At 48.7% G+C, this 23,038-nt stretch overlaps 1 protein-coding gene across 3 annotated transcripts in view; it reads left to right on the top strand.

The window, feature by feature from the left end:
* The window catches only part of Urb1 (URB1 ribosome biogenesis homolog), a 60,766-nt gene extending 38,616 nt beyond the window's left edge, over positions 1-22,150 (top strand). Inside the window, exons 25-39 of one of the 3 annotated variants that reach the window (NM_001191661.1) lie at positions 1,867-1,925; positions 4,137-4,330; positions 5,628-5,738; positions 5,845-5,908; positions 6,747-6,918; positions 7,174-7,282; positions 11,382-11,542; positions 12,016-12,127; positions 13,284-13,390; positions 13,838-13,981; positions 15,488-15,597; positions 17,152-17,349; positions 18,469-18,710; positions 20,065-20,667; positions 21,502-22,150. In NM_001191661.1, the coding sequence (NP_001178590.1) occupies positions 1,867-1,925; positions 4,137-4,330; positions 5,628-5,738; positions 5,845-5,908; positions 6,747-6,918; positions 7,174-7,282; positions 11,382-11,542; positions 12,016-12,127; positions 13,284-13,390; positions 13,838-13,981; positions 15,488-15,597; positions 17,152-17,349; positions 18,469-18,710; positions 20,065-20,667; positions 21,502-21,695 (2,580 nt within the window). In that variant the 3' untranslated portion in view covers positions 21,696-22,150. The other 2 variants (XM_039088427.2, XM_039088428.2) reach the window with 2 other exon arrangements.
* The last annotated feature ends 888 nt before the right edge of the window (positions 22,151-23,038 follow it).

Genomic DNA, 23,038 nt, shown 5'->3' with positions numbered 1-23,038 from the left:
CCCAAAAAAGGCATAACTTCAATGTGTGTTCTTCAGTGTGGCTTCTCTGGGTTAAATACTTTGTAGGCATGAGAATGAGTAACTAGGCTTTTGTTTCTTAGTAGTAATCCGTGTGTGAGATGTCTACCATCCTTTTCCTCAATCCCATGATGAAAATTTGAACTTCCTGGGTTTTGTGATCATAAAGCTAACAAATGACCATCCCTGCTTAAGAAACCAGTGGTGCAGAGCTGGGAGGGAGCCGAATGGCCGAGGGCAGGCTTAGCTCCTGTGACCCCTTAGCTCCATCCACAGCCCCCGCTTCCTCCTCTAGGAAAACCAGCAGTGTGAAAATAAGAAAGCACTGTGAGGCCATTCCACCGTGTTATGTGAATGAATACCCTAGAGAGGTCATGGATCTCTGCATGCATGTGTTTGCAATAACTAACTTTAAGTGTTAATGGAGCTGTGTGCATGTCATGCATAGCCTGCATTTTCAGGCATTGGTTTTGTTTTGTTTTTAACATGATAGCATATGTTCAAGGCTTTCCCCCCACAGCAGTGTCTGTGGACACATTTTGGTGTTGGCAGTGGCGCTGACCTCCTAGTGAAATGTGCTTAGCACACACTGTTGAGACCTGTGCGTGGCTTTCCATGATTTTTGCTGTTAAAAAGAGTGCTGTGATGAGTCCTGCGTGGCTACATGGGTGACAGTAGCAGGCTCTGTTGGGCTCTCAGCCTATAGCTATAGCCCATGCAAAGAAGGCAGCATGACAGGAACGCATGGCTACCTCTGTAAGGAGGTGGAGATGGGTGAAGTTGTGGGTTTAGCCAGCCTTTTCCATGTGCGCACACTGGGACCCATGGAATGGACCATGCTGCCCTTTAGGGTGAGTCCTTCGCACCTCAGTTAACCCAGAGTAGAAACTCCCTCACAGAGATGCCCAGAGGTCTGACTTCTAGAGTATGTAGATCCCGTCAAGGCAGCGCTAGCCATCGTCAGTATGTGTAGGTGAGTTCCTGACGGGCAGCTGCTGCGGCTAAGGATGGATGGCTCAGAGCGGTCCCTCAGTGGAGGCGTGCAGTGCTCTGGAATTTCCTTCACAGCCTTGGCACTGAGGCCTCGTGTGGCTGGCCTGGTGGAGGAGACAAATGTGCACTGTACTCAGCTGGTGCCTCAGGGCCAGCATTGAGACTCGTGTTTCACAGACATCTTCCCTTTGAACACTGCTTCCTGGGTTGAGTTAGAGAATCCCCTGAGTACTGTCCGCTGGTTCCTCAGTAAAAGGCTAACTGCAGATCCACCTGTGCCCTCTGAAAAGGAGGCATGAAGATGTAACAGGGTCACTAAGGAAATGTCCTTTTGCACGTTAGATGTACATGGGCGTGCTAATAAACCATCTGTGCTACTTTTTAAAAAATATCAAAACAAAGGGTTGTAGAGAGCTCTTGCTCAGCTGGTACACCAGCACTGAGTAAACAGAGCCTGGTAGCCCACACCTATAATCATCACTCAGGAAGAAGGGCAGGATGAGTAGAAGTTGAAGCTAACTACATTTTGGGATCCTGTCTCAAAGCGGGGTCTGGTTTGGATATTTTGTTTATATTTGCGGTAACTTCGAAGTCTGTGTGAGTTAGTCTTTCTTTAAGATCATTGTGCTTTCTCTGCCCTCTTAGTCTCAGCGGGAATGGTTGTAGGTGGCTGGGGCAGCTGCCGTGAACTGACAGACTTAATAGGAGGGATGGCAGGGTTCTTTGTGAGCCTGATTCAGAGAGTTGTAAGAGGGACTGGAGGTAGCTCAGCTGCCCCTGGAGACTCAGGGTGGAGCCTCCATGTTTTCAGCTCACTGACATGTTCCGTGTGCGTTTTTGCTTGCCTTTTTCTAGCATGCAGTTAAGGAGGTTGACCCTGGTGACTGGCAGCAGTTTGTGAAGACAGGACTCAAGTAAGCTGATTTCATTTCCTTGCTGCGGGCTTATAAAGATAGGGGTGTTCTGACCGTGCAGTCCTTTCCCTTGTCATTAGCCTCAGTCAGAGCTGCTGTCAGCCTTGTCTGTGAGAAGGAACATCTTAGAAATGGGAACATGGAAGGGTATGCTATGCTTGTTGTGATGCAGCATTGGGGGGAGATTCAAGCCCTCCCCAGCTATACAGCAGGTTCAAAGCCAGCCTGGACTGAGTGAGACTTTATCTCAAGAAAGCAAAACAGGCTGGCAAGATGCCTCAGTAGGTAAAAGTGCCTGCTGCCAAGTCTGAGCATCTGAGTTTGTTTCTGGCCCAGGATGCACTTGGTCTTCTGGCCTTTATATGCATGCTGTGACATGTGCACACCCACATGCAAACATACATTGTAAGTAAAACTGAAATAGAAAAAATAGATTATAACTGTACTCAAGCATGATGAATGTCACAGATGTCTGTCATTCCTAATAATTTTTCATCTGCCCGCCCCACATTTGTCTCCTTCCAAATGTGCTCTGCTTATCTTGTTTTATTTATTTGTTCTTGTGGTACTGGGGCTGAGCCTCTGACCCTACAAATGCTAGGCAGTATTTGATCCACTGAGTTTTATGGCAGAGAGTGTCCCAGCACAGCGCGTTATTGCGTGCCTGTGTTTGACCTCTTGAACACTCTTGTCATTCTTCTACACTCAGCTGTTTCTAATTTAAAAATCTATAGATCTGAAAGTCATCAGGCCTCCCACTGAATAGACTCCATCTTTAGACAGTATGGTGGTTTATTTCACAGTACCCTGCCTGCGCACACCTAGGCTGTTCCCTAAGCCATCTCCACTATTGTGGCCCCTGCAATGGCTCCCACATGTCTGTGGGTGCACACTGATACCCATTGTACACACATGCTGGGGGACCTGCTGACTGCTAGTACCCATCTGCACACTGACTGCCACTAGGTGAGCAAAGTTGGGTGACTTTGCGCTCCCAGCAAGGAATGTATAAGAGTTCATGTGACGTCACTCACACTTGCTATGGTTCAGTGTGGGTGTTCAGAGAGTCAGGAAATTGTGTATAGTGCCTATAATCTTCATTTCCTGATTACTCATGGCAGCCAACATTCAGAGAAAATGTTACACAGGAGAGTGAAGTGAAGGGTGGTTCCAGGTTCTAGCTCTTCTACTACTACTACTACTACTACTACTACTACTACTACTGCTCCTGCTGCTGCTGCTGCTACTACTACTACTGCTACTACTACTACTGCTACTACTACTGCTGCTGCTACTACTACTACTGCTACTGCTACTACTACTACTGCTACTACTACTACTGCTACTACTACTACTGCTACTACTACTACTGCTACTACTACTACTGCTACTACTACTACTGCTACTACTACTGCTACTACTACTGCTGCCACCACCACCACCAGTACTACACTACTTCTTCCCCTCTTCTTCTCTTCTTCCTCCTCCTCCTCCTTGTCATTTTCTTCTCCCTCCCCTTTCCTCCCTTCCCCTCCCTTCCTCCTTTTTTTTTTTTTTTTTTTTTTTTCGTAGCCCAAGCTGCCTCCAACTCTGATCCCTCATCCCAAGTGCTGGGATTACAAGCGTAGGGACCTCCTAATGCTCACACAGACTGCAGGGATTACAAGCGTAGGGACCTCCTAATGCTCACACAGACTGCTGGGATTTCTATAGTGGGACTTTTAGTGGGTTGGAAGGGATTTAAGACATAGTTTGGTGTAGTTCAAATGGCTGAAGGACCAAGGCTGACCTGAGGGTGTCCACTGCAGAGGAGCGTCCTCAGACTCGGTTCTGCTACCTGCTGGGTCAGCTAAACAAAGAGTTCTTTTGATGTCTGTCACAAAGATGATTGAACCATGTGCCACAGAAGATGGTCTGGTCAACGACCGTCTGTATGCAATGGTGCTCCCACATGAGGTTGTGGCTCCTAGAAATGTAGCTGTCTTAGTCCATTCAGCTCATTCTGTGATGTCTGTATCATGGCAGAATGTCATCATGGTGTAGGTTAGTGATCCCTGTCGTGGTGTACAGATAGGACTGTGATGAAACAAGTACAACTCGTGTCACTGACAGAACCAGGTGAGGAGTAACGCACAGTGCACGTTTGTCTCCTGCTCCTTTCTTAAAACCAAACTCACCTTCATGCACTCTTTCTCTTTGACTGTCTCCCAGGTTTCGGTACCAGGACCTCACCTTTTTGAGGACCCTGCTTGATGCCACAAAGCTCCTATATAGTCCAGAAAGCTCTGGGCACACAAAACTGGTCCAGCTTTCAGTGATGCACATGATGCTCACCCAGCATTCTCTGTTCCTGCCAACCATGTTGACATCTAAAGAAGAGGAAACTCCAGACAGTCCAGTAAAAGGTGACCGCACACTCCGCCAGCTCCGCTCAGTGGTGGCTGCTTTCTTCCACTTTTATCCACACAGCCGTGCACACAAAGTGGTTCCCCCATCTGCTTTCAGAGTAAATACTAGAATATCTGTCTATGAAGCCAGGGACGAGGCATGCTCCTGTGTCTTAAAAATGACCCAGAAGGGGTGGGGGATTTAGCTCAGTGGTAGAGCGCTTGACTAGCAAGCGCAAGGCTCTGGGTTCGGTCCCCAGCTCCGAAAAAAAGAAAAGAAAAAAAAAAGTGACCCAGAAGTTGCCACCTGTTTTGAAGGCTTTGCTGGTTTACAGAGGTTGTGGTGGCGCTCATGTGGTCCTATCAGGAGCTGGTGTTAAAAGTCTGGGAACTGGGGACATTGAGAGCGATGGGAAACAAATGTGGACATTTGTCCTGAGAGGAGTGGATTACCTACAGTAATGTTGTAGGGAAGATTGAACCTGAGCTGCAAGGGCTTAAACTTATGGAGATAACTCATTCTATAGAAGTCTTTTCAGGGACTGGAGAGATGGCTCAGAGGTTAAGAGCACTGACTGCTCTCCCAGAGGTCCTGAGTTCAAATCCCAGCAAACACATGGTGGTTCATGACCAACTGTAATGGGATCCGATGCCCTCTTCTGCTGTGTCTGAAGAGAGCGACAGTGCACTCACATACTTTAAATAAATAAGTAAATCTTTAAAAGAAAAGTCTTTCCAGCTAAGTTTGCACTGTCTCCAACTTCGTTGGCTTGCGCTTTGTGCTCACAAATCCTGAGTGCAGCAGAGTAGTCTGCTTTGAATGTCTGATGACAGTTCCTGCCCACTCACAGTAACACTGTTTAGAGAGAAAGCCCTCACCCCCAGACCTTACACATCAGCATGGGGTTGATATGTCATAAGCTACTAAGTCGAAGACAGAAAACTGTTAGATGCAAAGTATTGGTACAGATAGTTAAAAATGGGCTCCATGCTCCATGCAGGCAGTAGTATACATGCTGGCGACTGTGGTGGGATAACTGGGGAGATTCTTAGATTTTAAAATCTTGGGTTTCTTAAAATTGGTGGTAGGGGTGCTGGATCCTGAGCCTGTGCCCTGTGAGTCCTAGAAAGACGGTGATTGTGAAGATGTGTTCATTATAAAGGGTGCCTATGACCCTGGAGAGGAGGCTGGGTGCTGGATGGAGGCCCAAAGCCGAGCCTTACTCAGAAAGGACAGTTCAGCTCCCCGACTTGCTGCAGGCACCCCACTCTGTGAGACTGACTCCATGGTGCTTGTCCCTGTTGTTTCTTGCAGAAACCCTGCTGGACCTGATGTCCACAGTGGTGAGGATGTGCCCTTCTGTCTGTGAGAGCAGCCACTTTGCTGTGCTCCTTGGGACCTACAGTGCCACCCTCAGCATCTTGGGTGAGGGGGACCTGATTGCCAGGCTGTGGGCAGGGCTGGTGGGGTGTACCCTCTTGTTGAGTTGAGATGTTCAGCTTCCTGAAAGAGGCCTTTATTTGCCCTCTAGACCAGAAGATATTACTTCTCCTCCGTGCATATGAACAGCACAGCCTCAGTCTCATCAGTTTCAGGTGAGCGTTGGGTTGACAGGCGGGCATGAGGAGCAGGGCACTCACTGGGCACCCCAGGCCCACCCATGCAGCCCTCGCCACAGAGTAGATTTAAGCTTCAAATCCGAGACTTCATTTCTTTTATTGTTGTTGTTTGAAAGTTTTATTAGCATTTATATTTCCTTATGTTGTATGCATGTAGGCATATGTGTGGCATGTCCATGCCACAGTGCACACTTGGGGGGTCAAGAACAAAACCTCCTTGTAAATGTCAGCAGGAACCAGACTCACAGCATAGCACCTGCTATGTCTCATGGGCCTCCGTGGGGAGCTGTAGGGGAATCTCCAGGCAGGGTTGACTGAAGACCTGTGTGGCAGTCCGATGTGCGGGCAGCAGGAGGTCAGGATCCTGTAGCTGCTTTAGCCTGCCTGAGAGCCACATACCATCACGTAGAATCCCGGCTCTTCTACAGCAGCCAGCGAATGGGTGGCCATGCAGCTCCCCCAGTCCTTCCGGTGCCCCTTCTCCCCAGTGCACAGGACATGGCTGTGTAAGCTATGGGACCATTGCACAGATTAGGTAAATTAATGCATGCACATGGGCTCAGAGTCTGCCCACACACATCAAGAGCCTGTGTGGGTGCTGACTTATGCCAGCACTAGCGGTCCCTGCACCCTCAGCAGCACTGTCAGCATGCTGATCTCAGAAGCTGTGTTGGGGAGAAGTGATAGAGCACGCATGCTTACCCAGAGTGACCCTGGGCATGAGCTGTGTACTTAGAGTACATGTTGGGGTGGTTCTCGTTAGTTCTGTCTCTGCTGAGTCCTACAACCAGTCTGCTTCCCTGTCTGGCTCTAGGGTTCTGCTGTGGGGTCCAGCAGCTGTGGAGCATCACAAGACATGCCGGAGCCTGGGCAAGTCGCTTTGGCAGCAGCCAAGCGTTGGGGACATCCTCCGCTTGCTGGACCCAGACCGGATGATGCAGACCATCCTGCACTTCCCACAGTACCGGAGGCTGCTTCACACTGAGGTGGGATGCGCTTTTCTCCCTTCCTCCTTGCCATTCCAACCTTTACAGAGGTACAGTGTTTGCCCAGTGTCCATCCCTGAAGCCGGGTCACAGCAGTCACACTGTTTCATTTATTACCCCACAAGCTTGAAGCAGCTGGCGAAGATCCCATTATCGTGTAGAACTGCTTTGCTCTATGAGCTCTGACCGTGGGGTCAGCATTCAGATGATCAGATCCATCAGGTGATGGCATGCTGTTGGCTTGGACTGTTTCAGGACACCGGGGAGCCACAGGTGTTTAAGGACAAGACTGCCAGAGTGGACCTCAGCGGCCTCTATGACCCCTGCTTTCTCCTCCACCTCTTTGGGGAACTGACCAGGCCAGGTGAGTGTGCTGCCTTCTACAGTCAGGTGGCAGTTAGTTGTTGTCATGGCCCCCAAGTCAGTCCTGAATCAAAAAAACATCCTTTTAGGCTTTGTGTCAGTCAGTCTGTCTGTCTATTTGAATATATGACTGGGCTCTTTAGTACTAGATCCAGGGACACAGTGGCACAGTCCCCCTTGCCATTCGTAGGTCTCCAGCCCTGAACTGAGCTGCTTTCTCTCCCTTTCAGTCATTATAGACCTTTGCTGGTTCGTTGGTTGGTTGGTTGGTTTTTAATTAGTTGTTATTTCCGTGCATGGGATGTTTGGCATGCCATCACAGCACACATGGAGGTCAGTGTCCAGTGGCCTGTCCCTAGGTTTATTTAATGTTATGATCAAGGTCTTTATCTGTACTTAATTGGAAGAACAGGGGAAATTGTTCTATCCCCCTCCCCCAATTGAGAATTTAATTATTTTTAGTGTTGGATAATGCATTCAAATTTTGGAATTTAGGTGATAGAAGAAATAATTTAGGGCACACAGTAAAAGCTTCTGTGTCTGACTTCTAGACGTGGTTTTCTTTTTATTTACGTTATGGGTGTATATATGTGCATGGGTGTAGTCCAAGGCCCCTGCAGTCTGTTTGCAGTTCCCCAACAGACACATATTGCTGACTTGGTCCTGTCAGGCCCCGGATTCCTCTGTCTTGCTGCTGCACTTCCAGCCCTTTGTGGAGACAGGAACCTGTTTTCATAACCTTACTACCTCCCCTCTTTAAGTCCTTGGCCAAGAAACAGGGCCAGCCAAGGCTGTTTGCAATGTCAGTGACAGATGTTTTTTCCACAACAGATCTTGTGCTAGACAGAATAGGCCTGCAGTCTGCAGCTCCTGACTCATATCTGCCAAGGCAGCTGGCACAGCGTGATGTAAGTGCCACTGCCAGGTGCCCTGTGTACCAGCCGTGAACTCAGCTCTGTGAGGAACCTTCTACAGTTCCTGACTGGGGATGCCATATAAAAAGAGGCTGAGGACCACTTCCTGGTGTTCCTGGGGCAGAGCCACAGTACCATCTATGTCTGCACTACACCTGGGTGCTTTGGTCATTGTCTTGGCTAAGCCATCTCAGGATTTTAGAACTGGTTTTAGGTCAAACTACTATTCAAATGGTTCTTAAAACAGAACAGCCTTTATCACCACTTTTAAATAGCCTGTTATATTTTCAGCCCCCAAGGGCAACCCTTTTTTGTAAGTACAAAGCCAAGACCATAGAGCAAGTCACAAAATAGGAAGTTGATTTTTCCTCATGGTCATGTGGAAAATTCATTTGTCTGAGAATGTCTGTAGTCATTAGGATTATCCAAGCCATCAGAGCTCTAGCTCTTCTCATTAAGTGTAAATTAAATGTTTAGACTGTTCTGTCTCTCAAGTACATTCCATTCACGAATATGTGTTAGGTTCTATCTCATTTGTTCTCCAAAGCGGTATTCGTTTTATCTGCAGTTTGATGCTTTAAAAGTTTTTAGTTCTCTTTCTGCATCACAATTCATCAATTGTTAGAAATTGGGCAGTTGAGTCCATAGTTACTGGAACAGTCACCTGATTGATCTTTTCCCAGGCTTTACTTCCAGTCTGCGCTTTAGTATCAGGTGGGTTGTGGTAAGTGGTGTGCCCTTACCTTGGCTCTGGTTTTAGCTGGCGCGAACGCTCTGTACACTTAATGAAAGCATATTTGTGATTCAGCTCTATCTTTGCTAAAGGGCTCATGCCAGACTGTTTATCTCAGTTACCCTTTCAGCCAAATGGTTTTGTTCATGCCCTGGGTAAGAGGCTAACCATAGTACAGAACATTTCTCCCTTCTCGGTGTCTGTCTTAGGTTATCTATTGCTGCAATGAAACACCATGACCAAAAGCAACGTGGGGAGGAGAGGCTTTGGCTCCCTCTTCCATGCCACAGCTCATCATTCAAGGAAGTCAGGGAGGGAGCCTGGAGGCAGGAAGATTGTGCAGAGGCCATGGAGGGGTGCCGCTTACTGGCTTGCATCCCCCTGGCTTGCTCAACTGGCTTTCTTATAGTTCTCAGGATATCAGCCCAGAGACCTATCATGGGCTGGGTCTTCCCAATTTGATCACTAAGAAAATGCCCTACATATAGGCTTGCCTACAGCCTAATCTTATGAAGACATTTTCTTTTTTTTTTTTTTTTTTTTTTTTCTTTTTTTTCGGAGCTGGGGACCGAACCCAGGGCCTTGCGCTTGCTAGGCAAGTGCTCTATCGCTGAGCTAAATCCCCAACCCCATGAAGACATTTTCTGAATTGAGGTTCCCTCCTTCCTTTCGGATGAGTCAAGTTGACACACAGCTATCCAGCATACTTGGCTTTTGTACTGTTGTTAGACCTTTTACTGCCTATAAACTTCATGATTGTTATTTTCCCTCAGTTTTTCATAGTTTCCTTTGTCTCTCTGCCTGTGCTGCTGGAGCTCCTTGGCTGCATACAGTCCAGCCTGGGTCAGCTTGAGGGAAGCATGGCCCTTGTTTCTGCAGGTTCTTCTTAGGCCTTAGTCACTCCCTAACCTCCTGCAAGTTCCCCTGCTGCTAACAAGTCATCATGGCTTTTCCATGATGGTTTTCCCACTGCATTTGGGCTCAAATAGTTTCTCTTGCAGCCCTCTGAGTCACCGATCTATCCTTTGGTGTCTGATCTTAGTCCTAACCCTTGTGCTTTCATGTCCAGCGCCCCAGCTGCCGCCTCCCGAAGCTGCTGGGATCCTCGCCCTCTCCATCCTTGTCTTAGCATGCACATGTTCACTTCAATTTCAGTGTTACATTGATGACAGTGACCCGAAGAGTGCTCATATACAGCACTCATTTTGGTTTGTGTCATTAGTTCCTGATTGGGTCATGGGCCATTCAGTCTAAAAAGCATCTTTATGGGGAATCATCACCAGGTTACTCATTTTTTCAGCAAGAGAAACAGCTCTCTTCTGGGGTTCTTGGACAGAATTACTCCTGGGGAAAACCCTGAGTTCCCATTAAAGTAAAGCTGACAAGGTGTAGTTTTGTTGGTGAGGGTCAAGCTCTGAGCTATTTGGATAGATTTTCCTGTGTATGTGAGCTGCCTTAGTTAGGGTTTCATTGCCCTGAAGAGACACCATGACCAAGGCAACTCATATAAAGCAAACATTTAATTGGGGCTGGCTCACAGTTTCAGAGGTTCAGTCCGTTATCATCATGGCAAGAAGCATGGCAGCATGCAGTTAGACATGGTGCTGGAGGAGCCAAGAGTTTTACATTTCAATCCAAAGGCATCCAGAAGCACAGGAGGCCTCAAAGCCCACCTCCCCAGTGACACACTTCCTCCAACAAGGCCATACCTCCATAGAGTCACTTCCTGTGGGCCAAGCATAGTCACACCACCACATGAGCCAACGTCTTACACTTTCTCCTGGCAGTTGGAAGGGCCTTGAAGCCTGCCGGATAGCAAATGGATGTCACCCAGCAGGCTTTCCCTACCACGTCAATGCTGGGGGTCATCCCATAACTTTGTGTGTGGTTGGCAAGGTGTCTGCGCCTTAATTATGTCTCGGCCCCAGCCTCAGCAGACGGTTTCCACTGTTGCTTTTAAGCTTGGAGAACCACTCTGCAGGTGGGGGTTTGCTGTGTGTTTAAAGAATAAAGGAGCAATGTTGCCCCAGTGGAGTTGGGGAAACCCTCTGTAAACTGAATGGGCCCAGGCCCCACTGCTTTGCTCTGCCTGTTCCTTCTGGTACTTATACATGGGAGGCTCAAGCTGAAGAAGGTAGAACCTGGAAGCCAGGGCCCTTGCTGTGTCCCATTCTGTTTATGTGCTGAGATTTCATGGTGGACCTTGGTGTTACCCTCACTTTCTCAGCCTTGGGGGCATTTGTGGTTAGAACTGACCAGTGCCTTAGAAGGTAATGTTTGCCACAGCAGAGAAGATACTCTTTCCTATCTCAGCAGCCGGGGAGACACTTGCTTTCTGTGTCCAGCTTGTGCAGCTGGCATTGGTAAGATGTAAAAGAAAGTGAGTCCTGTAAGTTGTACAAGAATTATAAGACTTGGATGGTATGTTTAATGCTATAATTTACTTTCTGTAGAGTTTGTGGTGGATTGTCGAAAATTTTTGGACTCAAATGCTCTGGGTCTAACTGTGGCAGCCCTCAGCAGCTATGACCCCCAGATGCGAGCTGCGGCGTACTATGTCCTAGCAGCCTACTACTCACACCTGGAGGGAGCTCGCTTCCGGGAACAGTCCCAAGTGAGTAGGAATTGGAGACCTGTGGAGATGAGGGTGCAGCTGGGGTAGGGGTGGGGGGCTCTCATGGAGAACTTATAGTGAGGGGGCACTGCCGAGGCACAGCCCTTCATATTAGGAGGCTGCCCTCCAACCCCAAGGCCCAGAGGAGAGTGGGGAAGGCTCCCCTGGACACTGTTTTCTTGTGACTAGACAGAATGGCTTCCTTCTGTTGAAAGTGTCTTTGGTGTAAACTCAGTGGTAAAGGAAGCTGTCATCTGCACTACCTGACCCCCAGGAACCCGTACCTCATGGTGGAGGAGGGGAGGGCAGGACTTTCAGGGCATGGTGTTAGGCTTCTCTCTCTCAGCCCACCGTGAGGCAGAAAGCATCTCTGTCAGGAAGGCACACAGTGTCCTTCCCGCTGTGGCTTCCTGTTTGTCCCTAGGGTGGCAAAGCTGACCCCTTCTGAAAACGCTTCTTTCCCTTCTGCTCAGGTTCTGTACCTGCTGGACGTTGTCCGCAATGGGATTCAAGCTCCAAACCTGAGGCTCCCTTTTACTGTGGCCCTTTTCATTGCCAAAGCAGCAGCGCAGATCTTGAGACCAGGTACGCTGACAGATTCTGCTTGAGAAAAAAACAGTTTGAATGAATGATGTTGTGTGAGTCCAGGTGGGAAGTCAGACCCATGAGCTTCTTGACTCTCCAGCACCCCTGCCTCCAGGATTCCTGTAAGGGGCAGAGGAATTGCACACTTCAAAGCCCTGCAGGTTGCCTGGCATTGCATGCGTCTGATGGAGTTTGCAGCTTCTTGTCTGACACTGGCTCACTGATCTGCACTTAGCAAGGGCTGCAGTGTGTGTGGTTCTCAGTGCTCTTCTGAAAAGCATATAAGTTACTGTGTAAGTTAGAACGCAACTCCTGAGAATAGGGTCACCTCAAGGGGACATGCAAGTCACAGGGCTTGACTCACCTCAAGGCCATATCTGGGATTAATCAGAAAAAAAAACAGTAGAAGATTGGTACTGTTGGAGACCCCAGGGCTCTGTTAGTCTAGCAAGGTTATAGTCTCAGCTGACAAAGGACCCAGCTGATTCCCCCACCTTCTCAGCAGCTGAGGTTCCTGGGGATCTAGCATTTCTTAAGCCTGTCAGTGCGTAGTCAAGTTGCTCCAAAAGCCAGACATGCTGTTCATCTATTCATATCATTTATGACAACTTTCCCTGCCTTAGAAATTTATGGAAGAAGCAAAGTAATTCTCACTTTGCCGACTTTAAACCCTGTTAGGAGAAAATGCTGCAGAGAGGAGATGTCTGTGGCTGTGGTCACACTGAGTCTGAGGTGCCTGGGTATAGCTGTCCATCTCAGTCCTTATACCACAGGTCTGTGTTGGGGACCGGTGGCATCCTAGCTGAACTTTGAGACTGTAGCCGGAAGAGTATACCCTCCCTGCCTTGTCTGAGCCTTCTTCCTGGGTCAGCCCTTTTCTAGAAGAGGCTAGAAGCAGACAGTGTGGGCGCTATGCTCTTGTCTCTATGGTCCAGTCCAGAAATGGTGTCTAAACCAGGTGGGAAATCCCTCGTGAGGGAGTGGTCTCAGGTATCCAATCAAATCCTGCTTCTCGGGGACAGGTGATCATGAGATGGATACAGAACCTCTGCTGGGTAGAGATTCATGTCCAGTTTACTGAGTGACCCCATCCCCCAGTAACACACTGCCAGGCTGTCCCACGAGGCTATCAGTGACCATGTTCCTGTCTTCTCAGAGGAGCACATGTACTGGAAGATCAGCAAGTTCCTGCTGTCCCATGAGAACTTGAACATGAACAAACTGCCAGGCTTCTACCAGTTCTTCTACAGCTCTGACTTCCAGGTAATGGTCCCCAGAGACCCCTGAACAGGCATACTCAGCCACACCGTCTTCTGCTTTCTTGGTTATACAGCTTACTACCCTGTCCCATTGCACAAACAGTGCAGAGCGAAGTCAGACAGGAACCATTTGTGCTGCCCCACATAGCCAGACACACTTGCATGTCCTGGCACTTCTTAGACTTGACTTTAGAAGTCTGTCTGAGTCCAGAGACCTCCAGCGTCCGTCCCTCTTGTGTCTCCTCGATGAACACCTGACTCAGTATTGCATACTCTTCTCTAAAAGCCCCGCCCACTTACATGGGGCTTGGTGTTTCACTGGACTTGGGTTTGGATTTCAGGGCCGATTATAAGGCTGGAGCTTTGAGCCATCACCCGAAGTCAGTGGTGTTTGATTGTCCAGTAAAAACTCTGACTTATTTAACAGTACTTTCTTGTTTGTCTGGCCTAGCAAAAAACTGAACAAGAATGGGTGTTAGAAATTCTGCGACAGGGGATTAGAGACAAGCACTGCTATGAGCTGTGCTCCAGAAGAGGGGTGTTCCACATCATCTTGTCCTTCTTCAGTAGCCCCTTGTGTGACGAAGTGGCTCAGGTGAGCGTGTTCCCCGGTTCAGTGCACAGAACACTGTGTTCTCTGTTGTCCCTCACAGGCTTAGTGGGCGACATCTGGTTTTGTTTCCTGAGAGATGGTTTTCTTTACAGCCTCCTTACCGTGTCCAGGTGATGGGAAGAAAGTCCTCTGCGTCTTTATCAAGGGAAGGGAGCTAATCAATGGTCACAAGCCTGCAGACAGGGCCAAAAGCCCCACATTCATGACAGGAGCCCTCTGCCCCAGCTTTCCGTGTAGCATCTGGAAGTGTAAGACCTTTGCAGAAGAATCCCAGCCCTTAGGCTGAGGCAGGAGGATTACAAGTTCAGGGCCAGCCTGGGATGCATAGCAAGAACCATGTTTCAACTAAACAAACAGTCACACTGTGTATTGTTTTATTGATTAATGCCTGTTATATTATTTTTGTGCAGTTTACTTTTTGTTTTTGAAACAAGATCTTACTTTGTAGCCCTGGCTGGCCTAAACCTGCTCTTCATGTGGCTGGCTTTGAACTTAAGCATTCCTCCTACCTCTCACATTTATAGGCATGGCCAGACTTGCAGTTGACTCTAAAAGGTTTATATGTAGTCCCTAAAGTAATAAGCATTGGACATGCATCCTCTTTTGTTTTTGCAAGGTCATAATTTACCATGTCTTTTCCTGTCACTATGTGGAGAGTTGGGACTGCACACACTCAACTCACACTCACACACACACACACACACTCACATACACACACACAGCACACCATACACACACACACACATTCTCTCACACATCACACCATACACACACACAACACACCATACATACACACACACTCATCAGAAACCAGTGACTTTACCCTTGTCCCCAGGACCGAGAGCTAGTTTTTATGTTTCTAAATACACAGACTTTTGGAAGAAGTAAATGGGAAGAGGCCTAGGTGTCTGGCTTAATTCTTAGCCTGACAAAGCCTTGCTTCTGTTTATGTAAAATGTGGAGGGGCATAACCAGGATAACAGTAAGTAATTCTACTTGTAATAAGTGGAATTTGAGTATGGCTTCTTGTTTTCATAGTAGCGGATTCTGAGGTACTTGGAAGCAGTTAAGGGTAGTCCTGTGTTGATGGCTCCCTTCTGGGTGGGGTGGACAGGACAAAATGGATGACCAGTAGCTCACAATAGCTAGAGATTCTAGGGTCTGTGCCATGTCCTAGCTGGACCATCATGCATCTGATCTGCGTGGTTTCCATGGTGTATCTCTGCTGTGGGTCAATTCCTTGATGGATTATCAGATGTGAGGGCTTCCTGACTTGACTGCTGGATGTTATTTGCATGCTGATACATCTTTGAAATCACTCTTTTGGAACTGAGCCTTGTGGCTAATGCTCCCAGACCTCGAAAGTCTAGGACCATTGTAATTCCCTGTCTAAGAAAATATTAAAAGTTTAAATAGAGTGAGAGGGAAAGTCAGTTTTGGTCAAGTAAGTTCGTTTTTCACTAAGAAGTGACTTCTTGGGCTTTTCAGAATTGGATTCTGGAAATCCTACAGAATGTCGCCCACATCCCCAGATCTGCCTATGAAGTCATACGTGACTATAGCCTTTTAACGTGGATTTTACACATCCTTGAGAGCAGGTAAGTACCTTCTAGATGAGCTGTCAGCTCATGATTCCTCTAAAAGATTAAGTATGATAGACTGTGCAGTGGTGTTCCCTGATGCTCTTGTAAGCTTGCAGTCGAGCTTCTGGTAATGGCCAGACGCCTTTTCTTGGATTCCCTCCTGAGATTCAGTGTCTGCTCTGCCTCACACGGAAGCTGCGTCCACACTGGCGAACCCCACTGGCCTTCCTGTGTGTGGCGTGCGTGTCACACCCTCCACTGGGGTCAGCCTCTAGTTCTAGACGGCTTGTTGAGTGCCCAGTGACCTGCATGAATTCTCCACACGATGCACTGGAGGGATTGGAGCAGACGATTCCTTGTCAGTCCTGATAGACTCCATCACTCTGGGTCTCTGAGAAGGCTGCGGTTCCTGACACAGCAGCATTACCACGAGGCTCTGCCTGTGAGAGTGCCTGGACCCCGTCACAAGAGGTCTGTGGCATTGCCATTTCATAAACCTGGTGTTGCAGAACATGGCTGCTCGTTCTCTTTAACCAAAGGAATCAAACGGTCTTTTTCTCCTAATAGAAAAACTAGCTGTTCATACCTGGAAGTAAACACCATTGGACATTGACATTTAGAAGGGCATCTTCCTAAAATTTCTTTAGCAGAGTCAGTGCTTGGTTCTTATAGTCACTCAGGAGGCTGTGCCAGAGTACTTCAGGGCGTTGGAGGACAGTCTGGGCTATAGTGCAAGATCTTGTTAGAAAAACAGAATAAGATCGAAGAGGAAATAACAGCTTAAACCTTGCCTTCCAGCAACTTCAAGACTATTCAGATTTTTTTCAGAAGGCATAATTGGCTAGTCGCCTGTCCACTATAAATTTGTTTATAACTCAAATTGCTACCACAATCACAATGCTATGCCTACTGTACTGTGGGGGCTTGAGGTAGTTTTCTGCTTAGAAAGTGGTCTGGCAGGGGTTGGGGATTTAGCTCAGTGGTAGAGCGCTTACCTAGGAAGCGCAAGGCCCTGGGTTCGGTCCCCAGCTCTGAAAAAAAAGAACCAAAAAAAAAAAAAAAAAAAAGTGATCTGGCAGCCTCATCCTGGCTTGAGGCTGCATTTTTACGTCAGGCACTGTCTTAGTTAGGGTTTTACTGCTAAGGCAAATCTTATAAAAGAGAACATTTAATTGGGGCAGGCTTACAGGTTCAGAGGTTCAGTCCATTATCATTAAGGCGGGAACATGGCAGCATCCAGGCAGTCATGGTGCAGGAGGAGCTAAGAGTTCTACATCTTCATCTGAAGGAAGCCAGGAATAGACTGGCATCCTCAAGCAGCTAGGTGGAGGGTCTCCAAGCCCACAGTGACATACTTCTTCTAACAAGGCCACACCTTCTAATAGTGACACTCCCTGGGCCAAGCATATGCAAACCTTAACAGGCAACATGTCTTTACTTACTGGATGTGCTCTGTGTGAGGGATGAGCAGGTCGGATTACTGAGGGCAGGACTGTCACCAGAGTTATGTCTTCTTTGTGGTCCTTGTCTCACCAACAGTGATCTAGGTGTTGCCATGTTTGGTTTCAGATTTATAGAGACTCAGTTGCTCTCCAATGTGATCTCCTTGCTACACACCCTATGGGTCACCAACCTGGGCAGCAGAGCAGCGGAGGAGAGAAGCCAGCTACCTTGCCAGACTGACTGCCATGAGTCTGAGAAGACGCTTGCCTTGCACATGGTCAATGAGTTCCTGTATGTCCTCGTTGCACTTACAAAGCATCTAAGGTGAGCCCACCCCTGTCCTGAGATCCCCTACTGTGCAATCCAAGGCTGTGGGGGTTGTTGCTGCTCACTCCTTTCTGTCACCTGAGCTAAGGTGTGGTATGGATCACGGCAGAGGGCCTTGTCAGCATCAGGACATCTGCTGTAGCAACATCTTGATTGTCCTTTAAGCCTCCAAGGTTCTCAGGGAGGCCCTGAAAACTTAGCCAACTGTTAAAACCCACAGTGCATGTGCTAGGGCAGTTTTAACATCTGGGTTGCAACCACCTCAACTTCACCGTGCTTGAACAAAATGAAGACACAGAAAGGCATGTATTCTGTGAGCTTAGCCTTAGCCAGGGTGCTGCAAGCTGTCCTCATACCTCTCCAGCCTCCAGAGATACACATGTCAAAGCATTTCAGCCCTGTCAGCTGATCTTGGAATCAGGCTCTTGGTTTCCTCTAGAGAGCTAATTTCTCCTCAGATTCATTATTGGAGAAAACACTATGTATTTAAATTTTCCATGCCAGGAATTGACTTGTGTCAGCAGGGTAAAAGTTTGACTTCAAAAAATGAGGCTCTGAAGGTTTTTTTGTTTTTTTGTTTTTTTTTTTTTTTTTTTTTTTTTTGATAAGAAAAAGCAACTTGTTTCCTGTTGTCCTAAATTAACTTAAAGTTCTGCTGGGCAGCCGTACCTCTTCCTTTGGGGTTCTCTGGCACATTGCTGTCCAACATTTGGAAATGACAGTTTGGTGTTTAACCTTGTACTGTAGCAAGTGATAGTAAAAGATCAGAAAGCTCTCTTTCCCCCACTGAGCATCATTAGGGCTTTGCCTGTCAGGTGGTACTGAACCGGGCCTGCCGGAGCTGGAGAGGAATTGGCGTCCTAGGGTAGAAGAATACCAGTTACTGCCTCAGTCTTCCTACCTGGCATGCCTCTTGAGCCTAGCTTCCCAAAGTGGTTTCTCTCCTTCCAGCACAGAGTTCAGATTCTAGGTCTCTCCAGAGTACCTCACTTTCCTGTGTCCTGAGCCCTCACTTGTTGTCTGTTAAAAGAAGTGTAGTTTGTGTGACCCAGACTGCCTTGGGTTGGTCAGGACAGGGTCAGTGTCTGCTCCGTCTATAACCTTGACTTCCAACAGGCCCACCTTGGCTTCCACCCAGCTGATGGACTTTTTCTGGACACTTGAGTCTGTGCTGAGCTATCGGGCCACTGTCATAAAGATCTTCAAGGACATGGGCCGATTCACTGTGAACCAGGTGACACTTTCTACCAAAGATGTCCTGGTCCTCTTACATAAGTGGAGCCTCATTGAAAGAGACACAAAGCTCCAAGGAGAGCTGAAAGCAATCATTGAGCAGCACCAAGCCAAGGACCTAATGAGTAAGTCAACCTCCTTGCTGCCCCAGCCGCCTGGCTCCCCCTGGAGCAGCCAACATGCCTGTCCCTTAGCTACAGTTCCAGGGCTGACAGTGTACAGACATGGAAATGGGGACCCAGGGAGAATTCCAGCCTCATTGCCTAGGGGCCTTTTTTGCCTTTAGATAAGTCAGTACCCATGTGTGCTAGCTTCTTGTCACTGTGACAAGGTTCCTAAGAAGATAATTTTACTGGATCAAAGGTTTTATCCTTTGTGTGTTTCAATCTGTGGTTGCTTAACCCAATGACCCGGGCCTGTGTCAGTGTAGAATGTGATGGTGTGGATCCTGGGAGAACAAAGTTGCACACGTCACAGCAGCTAGCAAGTGGAAAGAGGGAGGAGAAAAGGGAATCTGAGATCAGATACACCCTTGAAGGGTGCACTGCCCATGACCTACTTCCCAGTTTCCATGCCTGTTAAGCTATGATTTCATAAATGTTTTTAATCTCTCCACCCTCCACAACCTTTCCCTTCAACACTGCTGCGTTGGGAGCAAAGCAAAGACACAAAGGCTTTGGGGATGTATAAGGTCCAAACCCAATATGAGAGTGTGGAGGTGCTCCCTATAGAGCATGGAGGTGCTCCCTATAGAGCATGGAGGTGCTCCCTATAGAGTGTGGAGGTGCTCACTATAGAGTGTGGAGGTGCTCACTATAGAGAGTGTGGAGATGCTCACTATAGAGAGTGTGGAGATGCTCCCTATAAAGTGTGGAGATGCTCCCTATAAAGTGTGGAGATGCTCCCTATAAAGTGTGGAGATGCTCCCTATAAAGTGTGGAGGTGCTCCCTATAGAGTGTGGAGGTGCTCCCTATAGAGTGTGGAGGTGCTCACTATAGAGTGTGGAGGTGCTCACTATAGAGTGTGGAGGTGCTCCCTATAGAGTGTGGAGGTGCTCCCTATAGAGTGTGGAGGTGCTCCCTATAGAGTGTGGAGGTGCTCACTACAGAGGAGTGCCTACCCTGACTTGTCTTCACCGAGTCCTGTGCTCTGCAGTCAGAAGAACAGGATGGGGAGGCCTGGCAGACATGAACGCTTCCACAGTATTGTCACATGTGCCGAGCACCTAAGCTGGGCCCCAGAGCACCCAGCTGAACATGGAAGTGTGTTCTTGGTCCCTGTGCTGGGCAAGTGAGCACAGTGGCTCCCTGGGGCTGCTCAGCCAGTCTGGCCAGATGAGTAAGCCAGGTCCACGTGAGGCTCCTGTGTCATGACACAAAGGGTCATGCTCTCTCAGGGCCAGACCAACCACGCTCACTCAGGAGCGACTGTGTGGATGTGGCACCCTCCAGCCTTCCTCCTCTTCCCTGTGTTCACAGAAATGCTCAAGGATAAGCACAGGCCGCTGGGAGCTGCCCGTGCCAAAGGCCCACGGGGCCGAGAGAAGAGGCGTAGAGAGCGGGAGGAGGAGACTGCGGAGCCCCAGCTGGAAGCATCTACTTTGGAGAAATGCAAGGACCTCCTGAGAGCCACACTGACCCACTGGGGGCCAGCTGTCCCCTTGCCTGGACCCACGCAAGAGTCTGTGGGCCAGGCAATCCCCAAGAGTAAAGCACTGGGCTCTGCGCATGCCGCTGTTTCTTTGGTGGCCGGCTGGGTGCTTCGGTCATTGGCCGAGCGTCCCCTCAGCAGGGCAGAAGTCACAAGACTCCTTGACTGGCTCAAGAGCCACATACTGCCACAGCCCATGGTCGTGGCTGACCTCCTCAGGGACAGTGCTGTGAAGACAGGCATCTTTAAGCTGTACAGTCGTCACTGCAATGCCCAGGGCCTGGTGGGGCCGGCACAGGATGTGGCCTGCAAGTTCAGCATGGTCATGCTGCAGTTGTTGGTGGCCCAGGGACGGACACCTAGCCCTTTCCACTCGGTGGCAGAGGCCCTGTGCCTTGATTCTCTGAACGAAAAGGATGAAGCCAAACGAGGTAAAGTGGGCTGTTTTATCACAACTGGAGACATGTGCAGGGTGGGAGAGGTGGGGCTAGAAAAGTGTTCAGCTTGGCACTCTGACATTTAGCTGGACCCTCACAAGACAGAGTGACAGAGTGAGTGTAAAGCGAGAGGAGGTCTTTCTCCTTAATGACAACCGTGTTTATGATGATAGGCACCTTAGAACCTTAGGGTCCTCACAGGACACTCCACCCAACAGAGCAGAGGGACTGCTGTGCCCACAGTGAGCATGCATGGGTCCCCGCATGAGCACCCACGTGGGCAGTTGTGTTTGGCATTCAGCTGGCATCCGGAGGCTTGGATGCAGGACTGAGCCAATGGGTGATCTGCTCTGGCTTTGGTGGCTGAGATGGAGTGGCAGGTATGTCGTCATGGGGAAGAATGGACTCTGTCACACGGAAGGAGAGGCCAGCAGGCTGGACTGTGACCTCACCCGACAGCAGAAGGAGCCCTCACTTTCTCAGGCAGCTGCCTATAAGCCTCACCTTTTCCTGAGTGTGCTCTTTGAGGTGCCAAGTTAGGGATGGCCCCAGGCGTAGGACCTCAGACCAGGATGCGACTTGGAGTAACTTTTTTTTTTTTTTTTTTTTGGAGTAACTTTTTTGTAAGGTGTATATACAATCATCAGAGGAAAGTAAGCTTAAAAATGATCAGAAAGGATTGCAAAGTGGAGATCCATTTGTATCCATATGCTTACCTATGCTTACACAGGTTTTGGCAGTTGTGCAAAGCCCTGGTGCATTGTGGGTGGGTGGTTTGCTTTCCAGCTGAGCAAGTGCACGTCCTAATGGCTTTGTCTAATCTCCCAGCTCCCGCAGCATTCCTGGTGTCTCTGTATATTAAGGACATCTGGCTGGGGGCCCAGCAGCCAGACACCTTCCTTGCTCACATCCAAACGGTCTGTGAAGCTTCAAAGGACATGGCACTTGGTGAGTCAGAGGCCTTGGTTGTGCTCTGCAGGGACGTGGGCTCCTCAGCCCAGAGCTTGACTCACTCCTGCTGAACGGAGCCCCAGCGGGTTTCAGGAGGCTTAAGCTGGTTCCGAGACATAAACTGATACATGCAATTATTTTCCAGCAAGAAAAGCTAAGAAGACTTTATTCAACTATCCAACAAGTTAAGCCCAGGTGTTGGCCTTATGGTCAGATCTAGTGACTGGGGCACTGCTAGGCCATAAGGCCTGAGGAGGCCTCAGATGGCCTCCGTCCTCTCTCCTGAAGCCCCTGACAGAGGGGCTAAGTGCTGCTCATGGATTGGTATTAAACTGAAATGTGAAAACTCTCATGTCTTCAATTGTACATGACATGTGTAAATTGCCTGTTTGCTGTTTTAAGAAGGTTGTATTAAAGTCCCTAAGGTATAAACTGCTACTTTGGGAAGACAGTCTATTTTTAATTATATTTCAAAGAGGATTTTTGAGTTTTATAATGTTTTGTTAATAAAGAGCTATTTTTGTGAGTTGCTTTTGTAGTTCGTTTCACTTTACAAACTATTTTTGTTGCAGAGAGCTGCATTCCCGTTCAGAATTTTAACTTTTATGGCTCACCGTTAGTCACTAGGTGTTGCCCCTGGTAGAGGCCAGTATGAAGTTTCGTGGATTTTCCAGATAAATACTTGTATCCGCTGGTCCCTCATTGAATGTGTGGTGTGTATGCAGCACTAGTAATGGCTTGGTTTTGTTTACACTTCTATGTAATCTGTGTGTCGCCGTGGTAACACGGACAAGCTTATGTAAAGACAGGCTCCTTCCTTGTCATTTGCGGAGAACACACAGGAAGCCTGAGGACACTGAGTTGGATAAGCTGCCTGTTGGCTATAGTGTCCTGAGACTGTCCTGCTTTATGGGCACCTCCTACCAGCACTCGGAGGGACGCTCGCTGGAAGGACATAATCAGGCGTGTGTCCCTGAAGCCTAGGCCTCTGAGAGCAAAGGAAAGGGTCACCCGGACTCCAGCAAGTTTCCACAGCCTGTCACAAGCTCCAGTCCTCAGCCTCTCCCGGTCCTGTGAGGTGAGCTCACGTGCAGTCTGATGGCACCAGCCTCCCTGCTCTTGACTCTAGGTCTGGGTGGGTCACTGGTCGTGCTCCCTCCTCTTCCCTCTCCTGGCACAGTCTGGTCAGATCACAGGAAAACACGGTTCACAGGGCAGTGACTGCAGAGCAGATCCGAGCTCAGTAGCCTCTCTTCTCTCCATCTTCCCTTTAACTCTACCATCCCCAAGTCTCGTGAGCACACGCCTGGCCCTCACCCCATGGAGAGTGAGTGGTACATGGTCCTCTGCGCACGCCCTTGTGTTACACGGCTGCCCTTCTAGACCTACAGTCCACATCCGTGACACTAAACGG

The sequence above is a fragment of the Rattus norvegicus genome, chromosome 11 (genome assembly GCF_036323735.1).
Source record: "Rattus norvegicus strain BN/NHsdMcwi chromosome 11, GRCr8, whole genome shotgun sequence".
Lineage (NCBI taxonomy): Eukaryota > Metazoa > Chordata > Mammalia > Rodentia > Muridae > Rattus > Rattus norvegicus.
Note: the sequence above shows the minus strand (reverse complement) of the source record. Positions and strands in the feature narration are given on the sequence as shown.